The 15755-nt window shown below is 36.9% G+C and overlaps 1 protein-coding gene across 1 annotated transcript in view; it reads right to left on the reverse strand.

The window, feature by feature from the left end:
* Positions 1 to 10501: 10501 nt before the first annotated feature.
* Positions 10502 to 15755, reverse strand: part of LOC149207638 (uncharacterized) — a 44755-nt gene continuing 39501 nt past the window's right edge. Inside the window, exon 3 of the mRNA XM_089398098.1 lies at positions 10502 to 10636. Coding sequence (XP_089254224.1) covers positions 10502 to 10636 — 135 coding nt within the window. The remainder of the gene's footprint in view (positions 10637 to 15755) is intronic.

A 15755-nucleotide genomic window follows, 5' to 3' on the forward strand; every position in this document is an offset into this window, starting at 1 on the left:
GTCATTGACCTAGCCTTGCATTGACCCTTATGTTGCAAAAATATGCATGAGCCTTCTCGAACCTGGAGCCTTCAATCCTTTCATACTATGGCTAGTTCTCTCACACATGTTTGCACAAACTAAAACCTAAAGGAATATCTCTTGGCCTCCTCGCCCATGTTGAAAACCTAGAAGAGCTTCCCTGGTGACCTTGCCTTAAAACCCTAGCCCTAATGATTGTGTGCAATTGTAATGGTTACTCCAATAGGTAGATTCTCTTAGAACCAATCATAAAAGTTACATCCTAGATATCTCTCCTACGAGTCTAACTTATTAGCAAGGAAAATAAGAACAGATTGCTTGTGAGGAACCCTAATTAGTTTGAAGGACCTATACCCAAAACCTGAATCTTGTGCTCAATGTGGTCTTGATTGTTTCAATGACTTGTTTTCATTGTTCACTTGTTAATTGGAGATGAGATCCAGAATCTTGGAATGAGGGAAAACCTAAATCATAATATATTTTAGTTTTTGTCAAACAAGAAACAACCTCTCTTACTCGTAAAATAAGTCAGGATCCCTCATCCGCCCTAGCGCAATGAACACCCAGTAATAAGTGAAAATGCACACATGAAAGAAAATGAAATTAAATAAAGGGAGAATGATCATGAAATGCTTCCTATGCAGAGAGGTAATACAACAAATCCGACTGGGTACTAACCAGGCTCTCTGGTAGCGGAGAAACATCTGTGATTTCTTGAAGTGATTCTGTCGGGGTACTATCCAGGCTTGCTGGAAGTGGAGCAACACATAAAAATTATTTAAAAAAATCTGAATACAATAAGTCCTCTCCCTCATTCTTTGCATCATCATCAACTACTGGCCTGTGGGAACTTCTAATTGGGTGTTTACTAACTTGAAAGACCCAGGTGAGACATGAAGGGAAGGCATATATGCAAAGGTCAAGGCAATGCAAGAGGTACCCATAACGACTCTTGAATATTCCCTTGAATCATTAACCAAATTCAAACTATTACAGGGATGTTGAAAGAGATATTGGATTCTACAAGTGGTTCGCTAATTGTTGTAGTCACTACAACACCACCCAAAATGTTTGGGCATATCCAAATTTTTGGGTACTCCACTGCTCGCCCTAGTCTACTAGGGTTCTGATAAGGCCTTCAACGGGTAACTCTCCCCATGACCCTTCCTATCAAACCCCATTGATGCACCCACTCACACTGTGAATACCAGGATTAAAGAAAGGGCCAGCTTCACTAGCACAACATCCAAATAGTGGCCACTCCGCAACCATTCTCCACCAAAATAGTGCCAGATATCCAGATCACTTCACCAAATTCACCTCGTTTAGTCACATTATTTCATTTATGTTAGTTTGAAGTTAATAATATAATTCCATGTCAATAAGGCATTAATTGTAATCTTTTTTGCAAATTATATTTAAATACTTCATTCAGTCGAAGTATTGAGCGTTGGTTCCTGATCATTGTAACTCTTTTTGTCAAGCACTGTACTTTTTCCATGCTATTGGAGCACCATTAATAAAAAGATTTTTCACAGGATTCTTGTGTTGTGATTTACTGGTGATATTTTTCTTATTATAACTATTGTTTCCACTTTTATTCTCTGTATGTTTATCATCTAAAATCTAATTGTAAAACAGGAGATGTGAAAAATAAGATATGTTATTGAACACCTTATTTGGACTATTTTTATAGTATGTATGTTTTCTTCTGAAGTTTGATTGAAAAATTCTTAAATGCTTTTCAATCACTACTGAAACACACTTTTTCTCCGCTTCATAATTCAATTTAAAAGATCCAGTAAATGTAACTAGCGTGCCCTATGATTGCTCTTTTAAACATTTGTTGCAGCATCGAGCTTAATTTGACTCCATAGCCCAAAGGAAAGAAAGTAATTTGATCAGATCAACCAACCAACCAATCAAACAAATTCAAACAAACAAGCAAGCATAATCATAACTAGCCTAAAATCAACTTAATAAACCAAGATAAATCATAAAGAGAGATCCCTCTCTCAAGCTGGCAAGGCTAGATCCCAGCTTCAAAAGTGTTTTGATTTTTTCCAATATATTTACTCCCTCAACCTCAAGGATCTAGAACGATAACATAGTGGCAACCATACTAGGGAAGAATACATTTTAATCCAAAACATTATTATTCCCTAGCTTAAAATCAATATTTCAATAAGCAATTGTTGTATCAATATGAAATACATGATCTGAGGTTGTTTTTTGTATATATCGGCTAGATTTTAGATTATGTTTTTTATTTTTGTCTGATGATTTTTCATAACCCTGGCTCCCAAAAGAATTTATACTAGATCTCTTCTTGATCCCAACCCTGCTAAAATTCTAGATGACCCTAAGAAACTGGTAAGAAAGAAAAGCTTTACCGGAGAGTCAAGGTAGTAATAGTCCCTTGTCAAGGTCTAATTCTCCTCTAGAGAAATTTGAAACTTTATAAGACATAGAATTTGATTTGTCTTTTCAGCAAAGTTTGTTTAGATCCAAGTCTAAGGCTTATATAGATCAAACTGTCATAAACAAAGCCATACTGCAACCATATATTTCCCAAACCCATGTCCTTAAAACAGATCCTGATATTGAATATTTACAACAATTTGAAAAATTACAAGGTCTAGTTTCTGTGTTGGACCAAGCTATCGAAGAATGTTTCATTTATCAATCTGTTGAATTCTCTACTTTGACTGTTGCTATAGCCTCTTTGTCTAGTTAGTCTTCCCAATCTGTACATTTACAACCTCCCAGTCCTACTCATTCCATAGTTTCAACTTCCCTACCTCTAATTTCTCAAACTATTGTCCCTACTATCCCCGTTACAGCTCCATTAGGTCCATCCTCAATTTAATCTACCAGGACAGTTATGGAAGGAAGGTATTCACCCTTGGTGTTACCAAGCTAGCTAAATGCTATGCCTGCAGATTATCCATCCAAAATTGTGACTGTTGATAATATTGGTTCTTATACTGCCCAATAGCATGTGGATAGGATGAATGATGTGTTTGATCTCCAAGAAGTGGATGAGGCTAATGTTAAAATGATATTATTTTCCCAAAGCTTAGGAGGTGATGTGAAGAAATGGTTTATGGGTTTACCTGTAGGAAGTATAGCCATCCTTGCTTCTTTCCATCAAACGTTTTTAGCTAGACGGGAGATCAAGAAGAATCCACTTCAACTCATAAACGAATATAAAAGGTTAAAAATAAAACCCAATGAAACTATGGAAGAGTATTGTGAAAGATTTAATACTATTTACAATGCCATTCCATAAGACATCAAGCCCTCCCCTGGTCTAGCTCTAATTGATTTTCCAGATGGTTTCGATTTAGATATGGAATATCAACTTAGGGAAAGAGACATGGAAACTTTGGAAGAAATGCAAGCAAATGCAATTAAAGTTGAAGACAACATCCTGGCCAAAAAAGCCAAACTAAAGTCTGAACATAGAGTAACCATAAAAGAAGAACCTTCTACTTCTGTTGTTGACCATAAGATTGATAAATTAGTCAGAGTAGTGAATCAAATGATGCAAAGAGTGAGCATCAATGACCAAAATCAAGCAAGAGAAAACCAAAATGTCCCTCAAACTAGAAACCAAAACTTTAGAAGGAATGTTCCCCAAATTAAACAAAGAGAACAAAAGGGTCCAAATTAGAAGATTCAACCTCCTTTTCAGGAAAATTACACAAATGATGAGGGGAATATTGTGGAAGATTTGGATGATAATCAAATTAATTTGTTAGGGATAAGTGATGATGAAACAATTTTCCTCACTCAAGAGGAACAAGAACTTTTCTTATAGCCCAGACTGAAATGGATTCTGAAGAGTCAAAAGAATACGAACAAGGATTTGAAAATGCCATAATGGAAGTCCATATGTAGTATAATCTTAGAAGTAAGAAAAATTAAGATACTACTAATAAAAAGAATCTTGAAAATCCTGTCAAAAATGTTCCTCATTTTGATCCCAAGAAGACAGTCAAAAATCTTCCAAAGAAAACCACTGAAAAATTTTGAAAGAAGCCAGCAGAACCTGTCATAAAGAAGACCATTGACACAACTTTAGGAATTACTCAAACTGATCTTCCTTCTACTAGTCAACAAACAAAACTGACCACAAAAATAGTTGTTGATAAATCTGATTTTTCAAATCTGCTTAAAAATCCAACACCATTCAGTATAGAAAATGAACTTTCTAAGCTAAAAATTTCTATCCCCTTAACTGAATTAATCAACAAGAATGTATACAAGACTTAGGTCCTAAAGGCATTAAACATTGGGGAGAAAACTGATTATTTAAATTTGAGTGATGATCAGCCTAAGCTTTATTTGGGCCAGAAGTAGAAGTCAAACCACAAGAAGGAGGGGTTCCTCCATTTTATGTCAGTTTAAATATTCAATATAAAATTCTCCACAATGCTATGCTAGATTCAGGTGCATCCCATAATTTAATGTCCAAGGCTATCATGGAAAGACTAGGACTTGACATTGCTAGGCAATACAAAGATTTGTATTCCTTTGATTCTAGTAAAGTTAGATGCCTAGGCCTTATCAAAGACATGCGTGTTACTTTCTCTCAAATCCATGCTAAAAGTCTAGTGATGGATATAGTGGTTGCAAACATTCCCCCAAAGTATGGCACACTGTTGTCACTCTCATGGGGAGCAAAATTACAAGGAACCTTACAAATGAACATGACTTATGCCACTATACTAGTGTTTGGTCAATAGAGAAGACTGTATAGGGAAACTTGAATGAAGTATATGGTCAGCAGTCAAGATAAACCACATAGCTACCCTCTTTACTCTATTCATTCCAACCTAGACTCTTTCATTCTTTATAATGATGGAGACATTAATGCACAGGTTTCTCAAGTAGAAATGATATTGATGAAAAACATGAAAATAAAACTCTAATTGTGCAACAAAACGCTGAAATTGAACCTTTTTGGAACATGATCTTTGATGCCTCTGGTAGCAAAGCAGGTTCAGGGGCAGGTGTTTAGGTGTCCAATTAAACAAATAGTACACAGTGGAAATTAAACACCGTCCAACTGTACTTGATAATATGAGATATTAGCAAGTATTTGGAAGTGACAAAGAAATTGAAAGCTTTTTGAAATCCAAGGATGAGTATGAAGATTATAGTATAGATTTAGAGTGTGAAGTAGAAACTCATATTGTTGAATATGTTAGTGTAGATAAACAGCTTGATGATGTCGATGTAAATATTTTAGTCAATAAACATGTACATAAATTAGAATTGCATGACAATGTTTTTCCTAGGGGTTTAGTTCCGTTAGAAAAACTTTTTGATTTCAATGATGTAGAAAAAAAGCCAAAAATGGAATCCACAGGGGCAAACATAGAAGAATGAAATATAGGTAGTGAGCAGAATCTCAAAATGATAAAACTCTCAAAATCACTTCCTATTGTCACAAAACAATGATACATAGTCCTTTTCAAAGAATTTGTAGATGTATTTTCTTGGAGCTACGAGGACCTAAAATCATATGACACTAGTATCATACAACACAAAATCCCAATCAAGGAAGACCAAAAACCATTCAAACAAAACCTTCGTAGTATAAATCTTGTCCTAATTCCTTTGATTAAGAAAGAAGTAAAATTGATGTATGATGCTAAAATTATACTTCCTCTCAGATACTCTAAATGGGTATCTAACATTGTGCCTACTAGAAAGAAAACTGGAGAAATCAGATTGTGTATTGATTTCAGAAATATTAATAAGGTATTCCTCAAAGAGAACTACCTGTTACCTAAAATGGATCATATATTGCAAAGGGTAGTAGGGTCTATTAGAATTTCTGTATTAGATAGTTTCTCAGGTTAAAACCAAGCCTTAGTGCATACTGATGATTAGGATAAAATTTCTTCACTACACCATGGGGAACTTTCATGTATGTGAAAATGCCCTTTGGCTTAATGAATGTTGGAACCACTTTCCAAATGGATATTTCCTTTGCTGATGAAATTGTCCATTTTATTGTGATTTATCTAGATGACATTATTGTCTATTCTAAAATTGATGAGGAACATTTAGCACATTTAAGAAGAGTGCTTGAAAAATGTAGAAGTTTTTGCATCTCGCTAAGGAAAACTTCTTGGTCACATTACTTCCAAGGATGGAATTAGGATTGATCCCAGTAGAATCGAAGCAATATTAAAAATCAATCATCCAAGAAACATCAAAGGGCTTCAGTCTTTTATTGGTAAAATAATTTTCCTAAGGGGATTCATTCCTAACCTGGCAGAACATCTTAGAAATATAAAAAACATGCTTAAAAAGGATTCTAAAATCAAGTGGAGTATTGAGGCTAAACAATCCTTTAACTTAGTTAAACAAACATTGATCAAGGAACCAGTGCTGATTAGCCCTGATTTTACAAAAGATTTCATAATCTTCTCTTTTGCTTCCAAACACACCATTGCAGCAGTCTTACTGCAGAAAAATAGTGAAGGCTTCGAACAACCTATTGCATTCTTTAGTAAAGCTTTAAGAGATGCATCTCTGAAATACAATATTATTTTTCACTCCCATATTATTGATTATGTACCTAATGTAGTGGTTAAGGACATTTTGACACAGAATGGATCTGATGGAAAGCGAGGCAAATGGATTGTTGTCATTCTTGAATATGACTTGGAAATAAATCCCACCAAGTTAATCAAAGGTCAGGGACTAGCCAAATTGATGGATGAGTCAAATTTCCATTCTTTGGACATTAACTTGATTGATTCATTAGATAATCAAGAGGAACAGGTGACTCCACAAATTGATGAGGCATTTCTGAACTCACCCTCGTATGCAAACTTTATTTATGTTTAATTTAATTTAAATTCTCCTCCTAGTTTGAAAAAAACAAAGGCAAGGTTTCTGAAGTTAAAATCAGTTAAATTTTGCATTATAGATAATTTCTTGTATTGGAAAGATCCTGGGGGTATTCTACTTAAATGCTCATTAAAGGATGATGTAGAAAACGTTATGTAGGAATTCCATGAAGGAGACTCCGGTGGACATATTTATTAGAAAACCACTTCCAATAAAATCCTTAGAGTTGGTTTCTACTTGCCTATCCTTTTCCTTGAAATTCATAAACAAGTCACCTCATGCCATAAATGGCATATTTTTTAGGGAAAGAGAAAATTGTTGCCCCTGCCATTAAAGCCTATCTCTGCTGAACGCCCTTCTAGTAATGGGGATTGGATTTCATCGGTGAAATTCATCCCTCTTCCTCTGCCCAACATAAGTGGATTCTTACAGCCACTGACTACTTTACCAAGTGGATAGAGGCCATCCCTTCCATAGCTGCCACTGATGCTGTCAATATTAATTTCCTTGAGACTAATATCCTCTCCAAATTTGGCTGTCCTAAAAAAATCATCGCTGATAATGCTGCAACCTTCAAATCTAAACAGATGGTTGAATTCTGCCATAAATACCAAATTACTTTGGGACATTCAACAACTTATTACCCTCAGGGTAATGGGGTTGCTGAATCCTCAAATAAAAGCTTGGTAAACATCAGAAAAAATCTGTTAGAAGACAACAAAAATTCTTGGCACAACAAGTTGGTCAATGCACTTTGGGCTGACAGACTTACTACTAGAAAATCAATTGGCATGTCACCATACCAATTTGTTTATGGGATGGATGCAATTTTTCCATCCTCTTTAGGAGTTCGAGTCATGAAAATCATTCAAGAAGTGCAAGTTGAACCCAATGATATATAGAGAAGGACTAGTCAAACTATCCAGTTGCAATAGTGCAGGGAGGAAGTATACAACATGACCCAAGTTATTCAAGAAAATGTTAAGAAGGTCTTTGACAAAAGAACAAAAGCTAATGACTTTAACATTGGGGACTAAGTTTTGAGATGGGATTCCAGGAGAGAGGACAAAGGCAAACATGGCAAGTTTGATAATCTTTGGAATGGGGCATATATTGTTCATGCTTTCAGGGGAAATAATGCATTCTACCTCAAAGACCTAGATGGAGCAGAGATACCTGGAGGTCTTGTCAATGGCAGGATGCTGAAGCACTACTTTTCTTAGCCTACATAATTTCCTTACATCATTGTATATATCATAGTCTTTATGGTTTTGATTGGGTAACTTATTAACAAAGGTTGAAGCCCAAAGTGAAGGCCCTAAGCTTGGATTGATGAGCTGCCAATAGTACCTTAAAACAACAAAGAAATCATATGAAGACATTATAGACATGGAGTACTCAAGGCTACTGATCATGTTAGAAAATTATATATTATAGAGCAATGAAACACATAAAATATATTGCAGAAATATAAACACAGAAAACACATGAAACAAGAGAGATACAGATATACATGGTTCACCCAATTTGGGCTACGTCCATGGAGAAATAGTCAGTCCTTCATTTTATATTATCTAGCAAACTGAAGAGATACAACCTACAGAAGATCCACTATAATTCCCTCTTCACTCTCACACAATCTCCTCTCTCTTTCTCACTCAGAATACAGATCTACATAGACGCAATACAATTCCCTCATATATAGCAAGGGGTTGCCTTCTAGGGCAAAAAACCCTAAATTAAACATAACTTCTACCATCATATCTCTGCCTAATGAATGGCCCAGATTGACTATGAAATTACAACATTTTACAAGGCAATTTTACATCTATTTTTAGCTTCAGGGGTACTGCCCCCGATCCCCCACCAGGGGGGGCTCCCAAGGATCGTAGCTGCCCACCCGCTGGACCCCCCTTGCAGCATACATTTTACAGGTGGCTTTTCCGCCACATTACGAACTGGGGTCCAATGTCGCGATACCTCTAAATAAAGAAGATAATTAGGCTCTGCACCCAACAATCTCCCACTTGGAGATTGATTATAGAAACTCCACCGCTACTTCATTTGCTGGAAAATGACTCCACTTTGGACCTGGTTGTTTCTCATCTTCTTCATCATACTTGAAGACCAATTGAAATTGAGCATAATCTTAGTTTCTCCATGGTTACAACTTTTGTTAACATATCTGCAAGATTCTGGTTAGTGTGTATCTTTTCCAACTTCAATTGTCCATCTTCCAATGCTGACCGTATGAAATGGTACTTGAGCTGTATATGTTTAGTCTTGGAATGAAATGCAGAGTTCTTTGCAAGATGTATGGCACTCTGGCTGTCACTGTATAACCTGCCCAACTCCTGCTTCTTACCCAATTCATCCAGAAACCTTTGTAACCAAATCATTTCTTTACTAGCCTCTGTAGCAGCAACATACTCTACTTTCATTGTTGAGAGTGCAACAACACTTTGCAGTTTTGAAACCCAACTAATAGTTGTTCCACCTACAGCTTGTTATCTCTATTTCCCGCCATATCTGCATCAACATATCCCTGTAGAGTAATGTTTGAACCACCAAAGCATAATGCTTGATTTGTGGTACCTCTCAAATACCTGATAATCCACTTCACCACCATCCGTTCTTTTCCTGTATTGTTCATGTGGCTACTTACAAATCCCACTGCATGTGCAATGTCAGGCATTGTGCATACCATTGCATACATTAAGCTTCCAATTGCTGATGCATATGGAACTTTAGACATATAAGCCATTTCTTCCTGAGTCTTGGGACACACCTCCTTACTTAGTTTGAAATGGCTAGCCAAAGGTATACTAACTGGTTTTTTATTCTACATATTAAATATTTTCAACACCTTTTCTATGTACTCACTCTGAGACAATGTTAATTTTCGATTCTTCCTATCTCTAGTTATTCTCATAAAAAGGATTTGTTTTGCAACACCCAAATCCTTCATTGCAAACAAGTTTTCCAATTTTCTTTTGAGCACATTTATTTTCTGCATGTTAGAACTTGCAACAAGCATGTCATCTACATACAATAACAATATAATATAGCTGCCATCATTTTTCCTTTTGAGATAAACACAGTGATCAGAGTGACATCTAGTATAACCTTGTTCATACATAAACCTATCAAATTTTAGATACCACTGCCTTGGAGCCTATGTTAAGCCATACAAGCTCTTCTTCAACCTGCACACTCATTTCTCCTTCTCTTTTACCACATATCCTTGTGGTTGTTGCATATATATCTATTCCTCCAAATCCCCATGGAGAAAGGTTGTATTTACATCTAACTGCTCAAGATGCAAATCTTCAGCCGCTACTAGACTTAAAATAGTTTTGATTGAATTCATTTTAACAATAGGGGAAAATATCTCATCAAAGTCTACACCCTTTTTCTGTGCAAACCCCTTCACCACAAGTCTAGCTTTATACCCTTTTCTACCTCCATCTTCTTCCTTCAACTTGTGAAACCATTTATTCTACAATGCTATTTTACCTACAGGAAACTTGCCTAAGTCCCAAGTCTGGTTATGTGCTAAGGATTCCATCTATTCTTTCATGGCTTGCTCCCATTTCCTGGTTTCTAACTAGACATTTCCATCTAACTCAATTTCAGGCCAGTAACTTGTATTCCTGCCTGCAAATCCCAGGTCCTCTCTGCACACTGTAAACCTATCCAATTCAGATTTCACTAGTGTCTGTAACTTTACTCGATCATACCTCTGAAAGACAAGCAAACAGAATAACCTGTGAGTCCTCTGATCCACCCTCCCATCGACTTGCACCATATTCCTTTAGCAGACAGACACTATAAAATTCATGAAACCCTTTGCGAATTTGATCTTTTTGAAATGTACTGTTGGCTTGAGGACAAGTTTATGGATAAATATGATGATATTCAACTATGGGAATCTAATTTTCCCCACTATATATTTCCATGTACCCACAACACCCCTAAATTCATTAGGAAGTGTCATGCTTGCTATCTACCTAGCCAAAGAGCTATTATTGCCCCTACTGGAGAAATTTTGTTCACTATCACTCCCCAAGCTATAGACCAAATGATGCAAGCTCCTATAGCAGAGAATGCCACCCCTTTTTCCCATGAAGCACTTGTTGAATTATATAAAAAACTAGACTTTGTTAAAAGATCCAAAACCCTTGAGCTTTTCTTGACTGAAGATGCCCCATTACCCAAGAAAAATCCTCCCTATCCATCCTCCATTTTCACTGAGAGAGCCAAACAAATCATCATAGTCATCTCCTACCTCCTTGGCTATTACTCAGATCAGTGGGTAGATGAGGCAATCATAGGATTTCTTTCCATTTTCTTTGCAGATTCTAAGCCTTCAATCTTGTTCAACTTTAGCCAATTTCTTGCAGATTCCATCCATGAACAGTTTGTCAAATTCCAAACTGAGGAAGTATTTAAATATGCTTCTATGTTAGTGTATATGTTTTTATTTTTTCATGGAGACAACCTCAAGCTTGGCCTACAAAAGTTGGATGAAGAAGGAAATCAGCAATCAGTAATCTTCTGGACTATGCTGGTAATGAAGGAAGAAAAGGAATATTCATACAAACAATTCATAGAGATGTTTGTACATCCAACACTCAATCTCCTAAGCAGTAGGTCAGAGCCAAGAATCAGTGAAGAAATCAGAAAGATCTTGTAGTTATCAGACCAAGTCCAGATAGGGGATTGGTACCTTTATCAAAATTACACAAAACTAAGGATATTTGGGTTTGAACTTGCCCCTTACAAGCTGATAAAATTCCTCCCAATGAAGATTTTTGCTCTAGAATACATCAGGAAAATGCTTGATATGGATGAGATTCACTTTTTAGCTTCCAAGAAGAAATCCTAGTTCAAAATCAAAACTCAAATAGGGCCTTTCATTTGCAATACTAGGGCAGCAGGGGAAGAAGAAGATAAATTACTGAAAGAGATGCAGTTCAGCCTCAGTTTCACTTGGTCATATGATCCATTAGGGGTAATATCCAAGTTAAGGGTAGAGAACAAATGTACTGTTTATTTTCACATAACCAGACCAGAGATTGAAAAGTATAAAAACTAGCTAGAATGGACTGAGAACACTCTATAAGAGGTACCGGAGAATTTGGTGTCATCTTCAACAATGCAGACTCCTATCGCACAGGAGAAAACAACAAAGAGGAATAGAGAAGAAGAGTCACCTTCAGTGAATGAGATTTCCACTGAAGGCTTCAAAATCATGTACAGGAAGAAGGCTAAGCTACATTCCAAACTAAACCTAAGCAAGGATTCAGAGAAAGAGAATATTATCACCACCAAAGACCCACTTGTTTACTTATTAGTGGGTGATCAAACTACACTTTCTCCTACTACCTCAACAAATTCACAGGATCAACAACTAGTTATGCGGACCATCACATCTATCACAAGGGAGACATAAAAGAGTATATTTGATATTTTCAAGGAGATTAAAGTGAGAAATGAGGCCCTAAAGATCAACACATCTAATCAGTTCTGGAAGTAGACTTCCAATTCTCAAAGCAGGCTATTGTTAGCATTTGACTCTGAGAAAGGTAAAATGTAGATGGAATTCCTTCAATCACAGATCCCACAACCTAAGGAAGCATCAGATTACAAGAAGACATCATTTAAATTTGATGTGAAAGACATACATCCCATTGACCAAATGGAGATGCACAAGAACACTGGGTAAATGATTTCATCTACTCTCACTAACACTGCTATGAGTTTGTCTAAATTACAGGTTACATTAGCCAATGTTAAGTCAAAATTGAAGATGAAGAAAGTCTCTTCACTTGCCAAAGACACAAGGATCAAATCTTTGGAGGACTTGGTGATCAAAGTAGGTTATGATCTTGAAAATATCAATGTTGCAGAAGAGCTCATAATGAAAAAGAATACAGAGATAGCAACATTAAGGAAGCAGTTTAAATTACCTGCCATAGAAAATCCTATGGCCAAGGACATTGAAGAAACATATTCACATAAGCCAGACATGATGAAGCTCATCATGGAGCAGAGTGCACAGTTGAAGCAAATAGAGACAGAGATGGAAAAGATAATCAAATAAAAGGAGGAAGATGCCAAAATGGCTATTGTCTCTTTGGAAGCACTGCCTATCACAACAATCCCTACAGCTACATATTCTACAACAAACACAAGGGTTGTTGCAGATTAGTTGGGAAGTGCAGTGCTGCATATGTCTCTCCAAACTGAAGAAATCAAAATATTGTAGGCTCAAGTCAATATTTTACAAGACCATAAGGCAAAGACTGAAACTTTCCATGCCGCTGAGCTACAGAGGGCTCAAAACCAGATAGAAGTATGGAGTAATTCGACAGCTGAGTCCTTTATTGGCCACACACTAGATGAAATCTAGCCTTATATCCAGATTATATTTGAGCAGAAGGAGTTGATGGAGAAAGCCAAGTAGGCCATTTCAACTATCAACACCGAATTGGGAGAAATGCCTACCATGACCAACCACATCATCAAATTTCTTAACTCTAAAAACATATATGAATTGGATGATTTGGGAGTAGATGACAGAACATAAACAATCTTAGAAGTAAAGCAAGTTTAGGCAAAGAAGAATTTGATTGTGCAGCTGACAGAGAAATGTCATAGTTTAGAGGTGTTAGTGTCTATATCTTCATCCCTCCGTTAGAGATCAAATCCTCTTGTTGCATTGCATAGTAGGTGTCCCACCCAGTGAGCTGCATTCCATTAGGAGCATGGATCATCTGACAGTAGTGGCTTCTCCTACAGTTTCCCTCATGTCATTTACCTGCTGACTCATGTTTATTCATAAAAAATTATATACAGTCACCTTTTTCTCTTAAAGATTGCAAAAGTCATTTCTAGGGTTTCATTGTCATTTAGGTCTAGAGTTTCATTAGGGTTTCATCAAAAAGGTTTCAAAATGTCCAATAATAGCCAGCAGGCACATGAGGAGGTTCCAGTACCAATAAAATTCATAATCAAGTGCTCAGAGATGTGTTTTTCCTCAAAACTCTATTTTGAGGAAAAACAGAGTATTTTAACTTTTATTGTACAAATTCATGTAATTTTATTTTCTTCATATGTAAATCATTTCATCTGTAACCCTGGTCACTTTCCCTAGCCCCAGTAGCTCCAACCCCCTGCAAAGCAAACAAAACATAGGTCATTCAGTCCATCACAAGTTCTAATAAAGTGAAAAAGCTCAAAACAGAGTTCAAAATAAAGTCATTTTCCAAACATTGTAAAAGTGGGTTTTATAAACCAAAAAATTAAAGGCTCCTTGTATATAAGTCATTTCTTCAATTTGAAAAGCTCATTTGCACTCAAAGACAAAGTTGGAAGCAAAGCAAAGCCGTGTTTAGAGCAAGCAAGAGAAATTGGTGAAAAATTGCCCCAAGACAGAGGCGCGGCGCATTGGGCAACTGGCGCAGCACACATAGAAGGCGCAACGCATAGAGCCGTGATTTCTAGTGTTAAAGTGAACATGCACGCCGCATACATAGTGCGTGGTGCATTGGGTTTGAGGTGCGGCACATAGAGCCAACAAGCCCAAAATCTTCAACAACTCACTCCAAATTGCCCAACACGCTTGGATCTTCATTTGTGCAAGTAGGTTGAGCCTTTATCACTGCTAGTGAAACAATTTTTTGTGCAATTTATGGTGGTTTTCTTATGGTGATTGTTTAAAAGGAAATCAAACCCTATCTCTTGAAATCTCTCAAAGGAAACGGCTGCCTAGGGTTTGTATTGATTATTTGGCCACCAAGTCCACCTTTCCACTCCCTCACTCCATTTTCCCTCATTTCCCTATTCCCTAAACTCACAGATCCCTAAATTCACTAATCCCATATCCCTAACTCCCACTATCCCAACTCCTAAATACAAATTCCCAAACCCTAGTGCTATACCCTAAACTACTAAATTACTCTCTAATCCCCTGTTTCCCTAACTAAACCCTATCCCATTAGTCCCAAAAATCCCTCATTTTTCCCTCCCTCTACAGTCCCTTATATCACTTTTCCCTTGGTGGCAGAAATAAAAAACATCACAAATCACCTACTTCTCATCAAGACAGCTCCAAGACAGCTCACCCACTAACAACGATGGAATTTGATCCCTCATATGATTATGAAGAGGAGACCCACAGTGACTCACCTACAGAGGTACATGCACCCAAGAGACCTCATAGAGGTGGCAAACATATTCGAGAAGAACCTACCACTCTTGCTGAGTTACAAGCCTGCCCTCTCACCATGTCTTGTTTTCAACACCAGTCATGCTATGAATTTTGTGAGATGGTTGCTATAATTCAGTTTCATCATGAGTTGGCTCGTTTTTTTGTGCTTCATTTACATGATGGTCAAGCCACTCTAGCTGGTGTCACATTCACTTTAACACCAAAATCTATTTCACTAGCAACTGGCATTCCTAACATTAGAGAGCAATGGAACAAGAGGCAACAAATTGACTGGCAACATTATGAACCATACATCAAGCCCGACTATTTAGGAGAGTTTTTCCTTCTTAGTACCTCAAAGATTCATATGCTCCTTTAATGAAACTGATAATGAAGTATTTCAGCTGTGAGGGCTGGTTTTCCCGTTTATATGCCTATCATATTAGGCTGCTAATGCATTTTACCAGGGTGCGGATGATGAACATCCCTTACTTCATGTGCCGAAATATTGAAAATATGACCACTCTAGTGCAGCACAAGACTCCTCAGCAACAGTTCAATAGTATATATCATTTTTCTCTCATTAAAATTGTGGTCATCCATCAACTTGGCTTGCAGGGCATCACTTGGGAGGACTTCATTTCTC

This window comes from Pinus tabuliformis, chromosome 1_2 (assembly GCF_031772625.1).
Source record: "Pinus tabuliformis cultivar Carrire ecotype Pingquan chromosome 1_2, CPIR1, whole genome shotgun sequence".
In the NCBI taxonomy this organism is placed as follows: Eukaryota; Viridiplantae; Streptophyta; class Pinopsida; order Pinales; family Pinaceae; genus Pinus; species Pinus tabuliformis.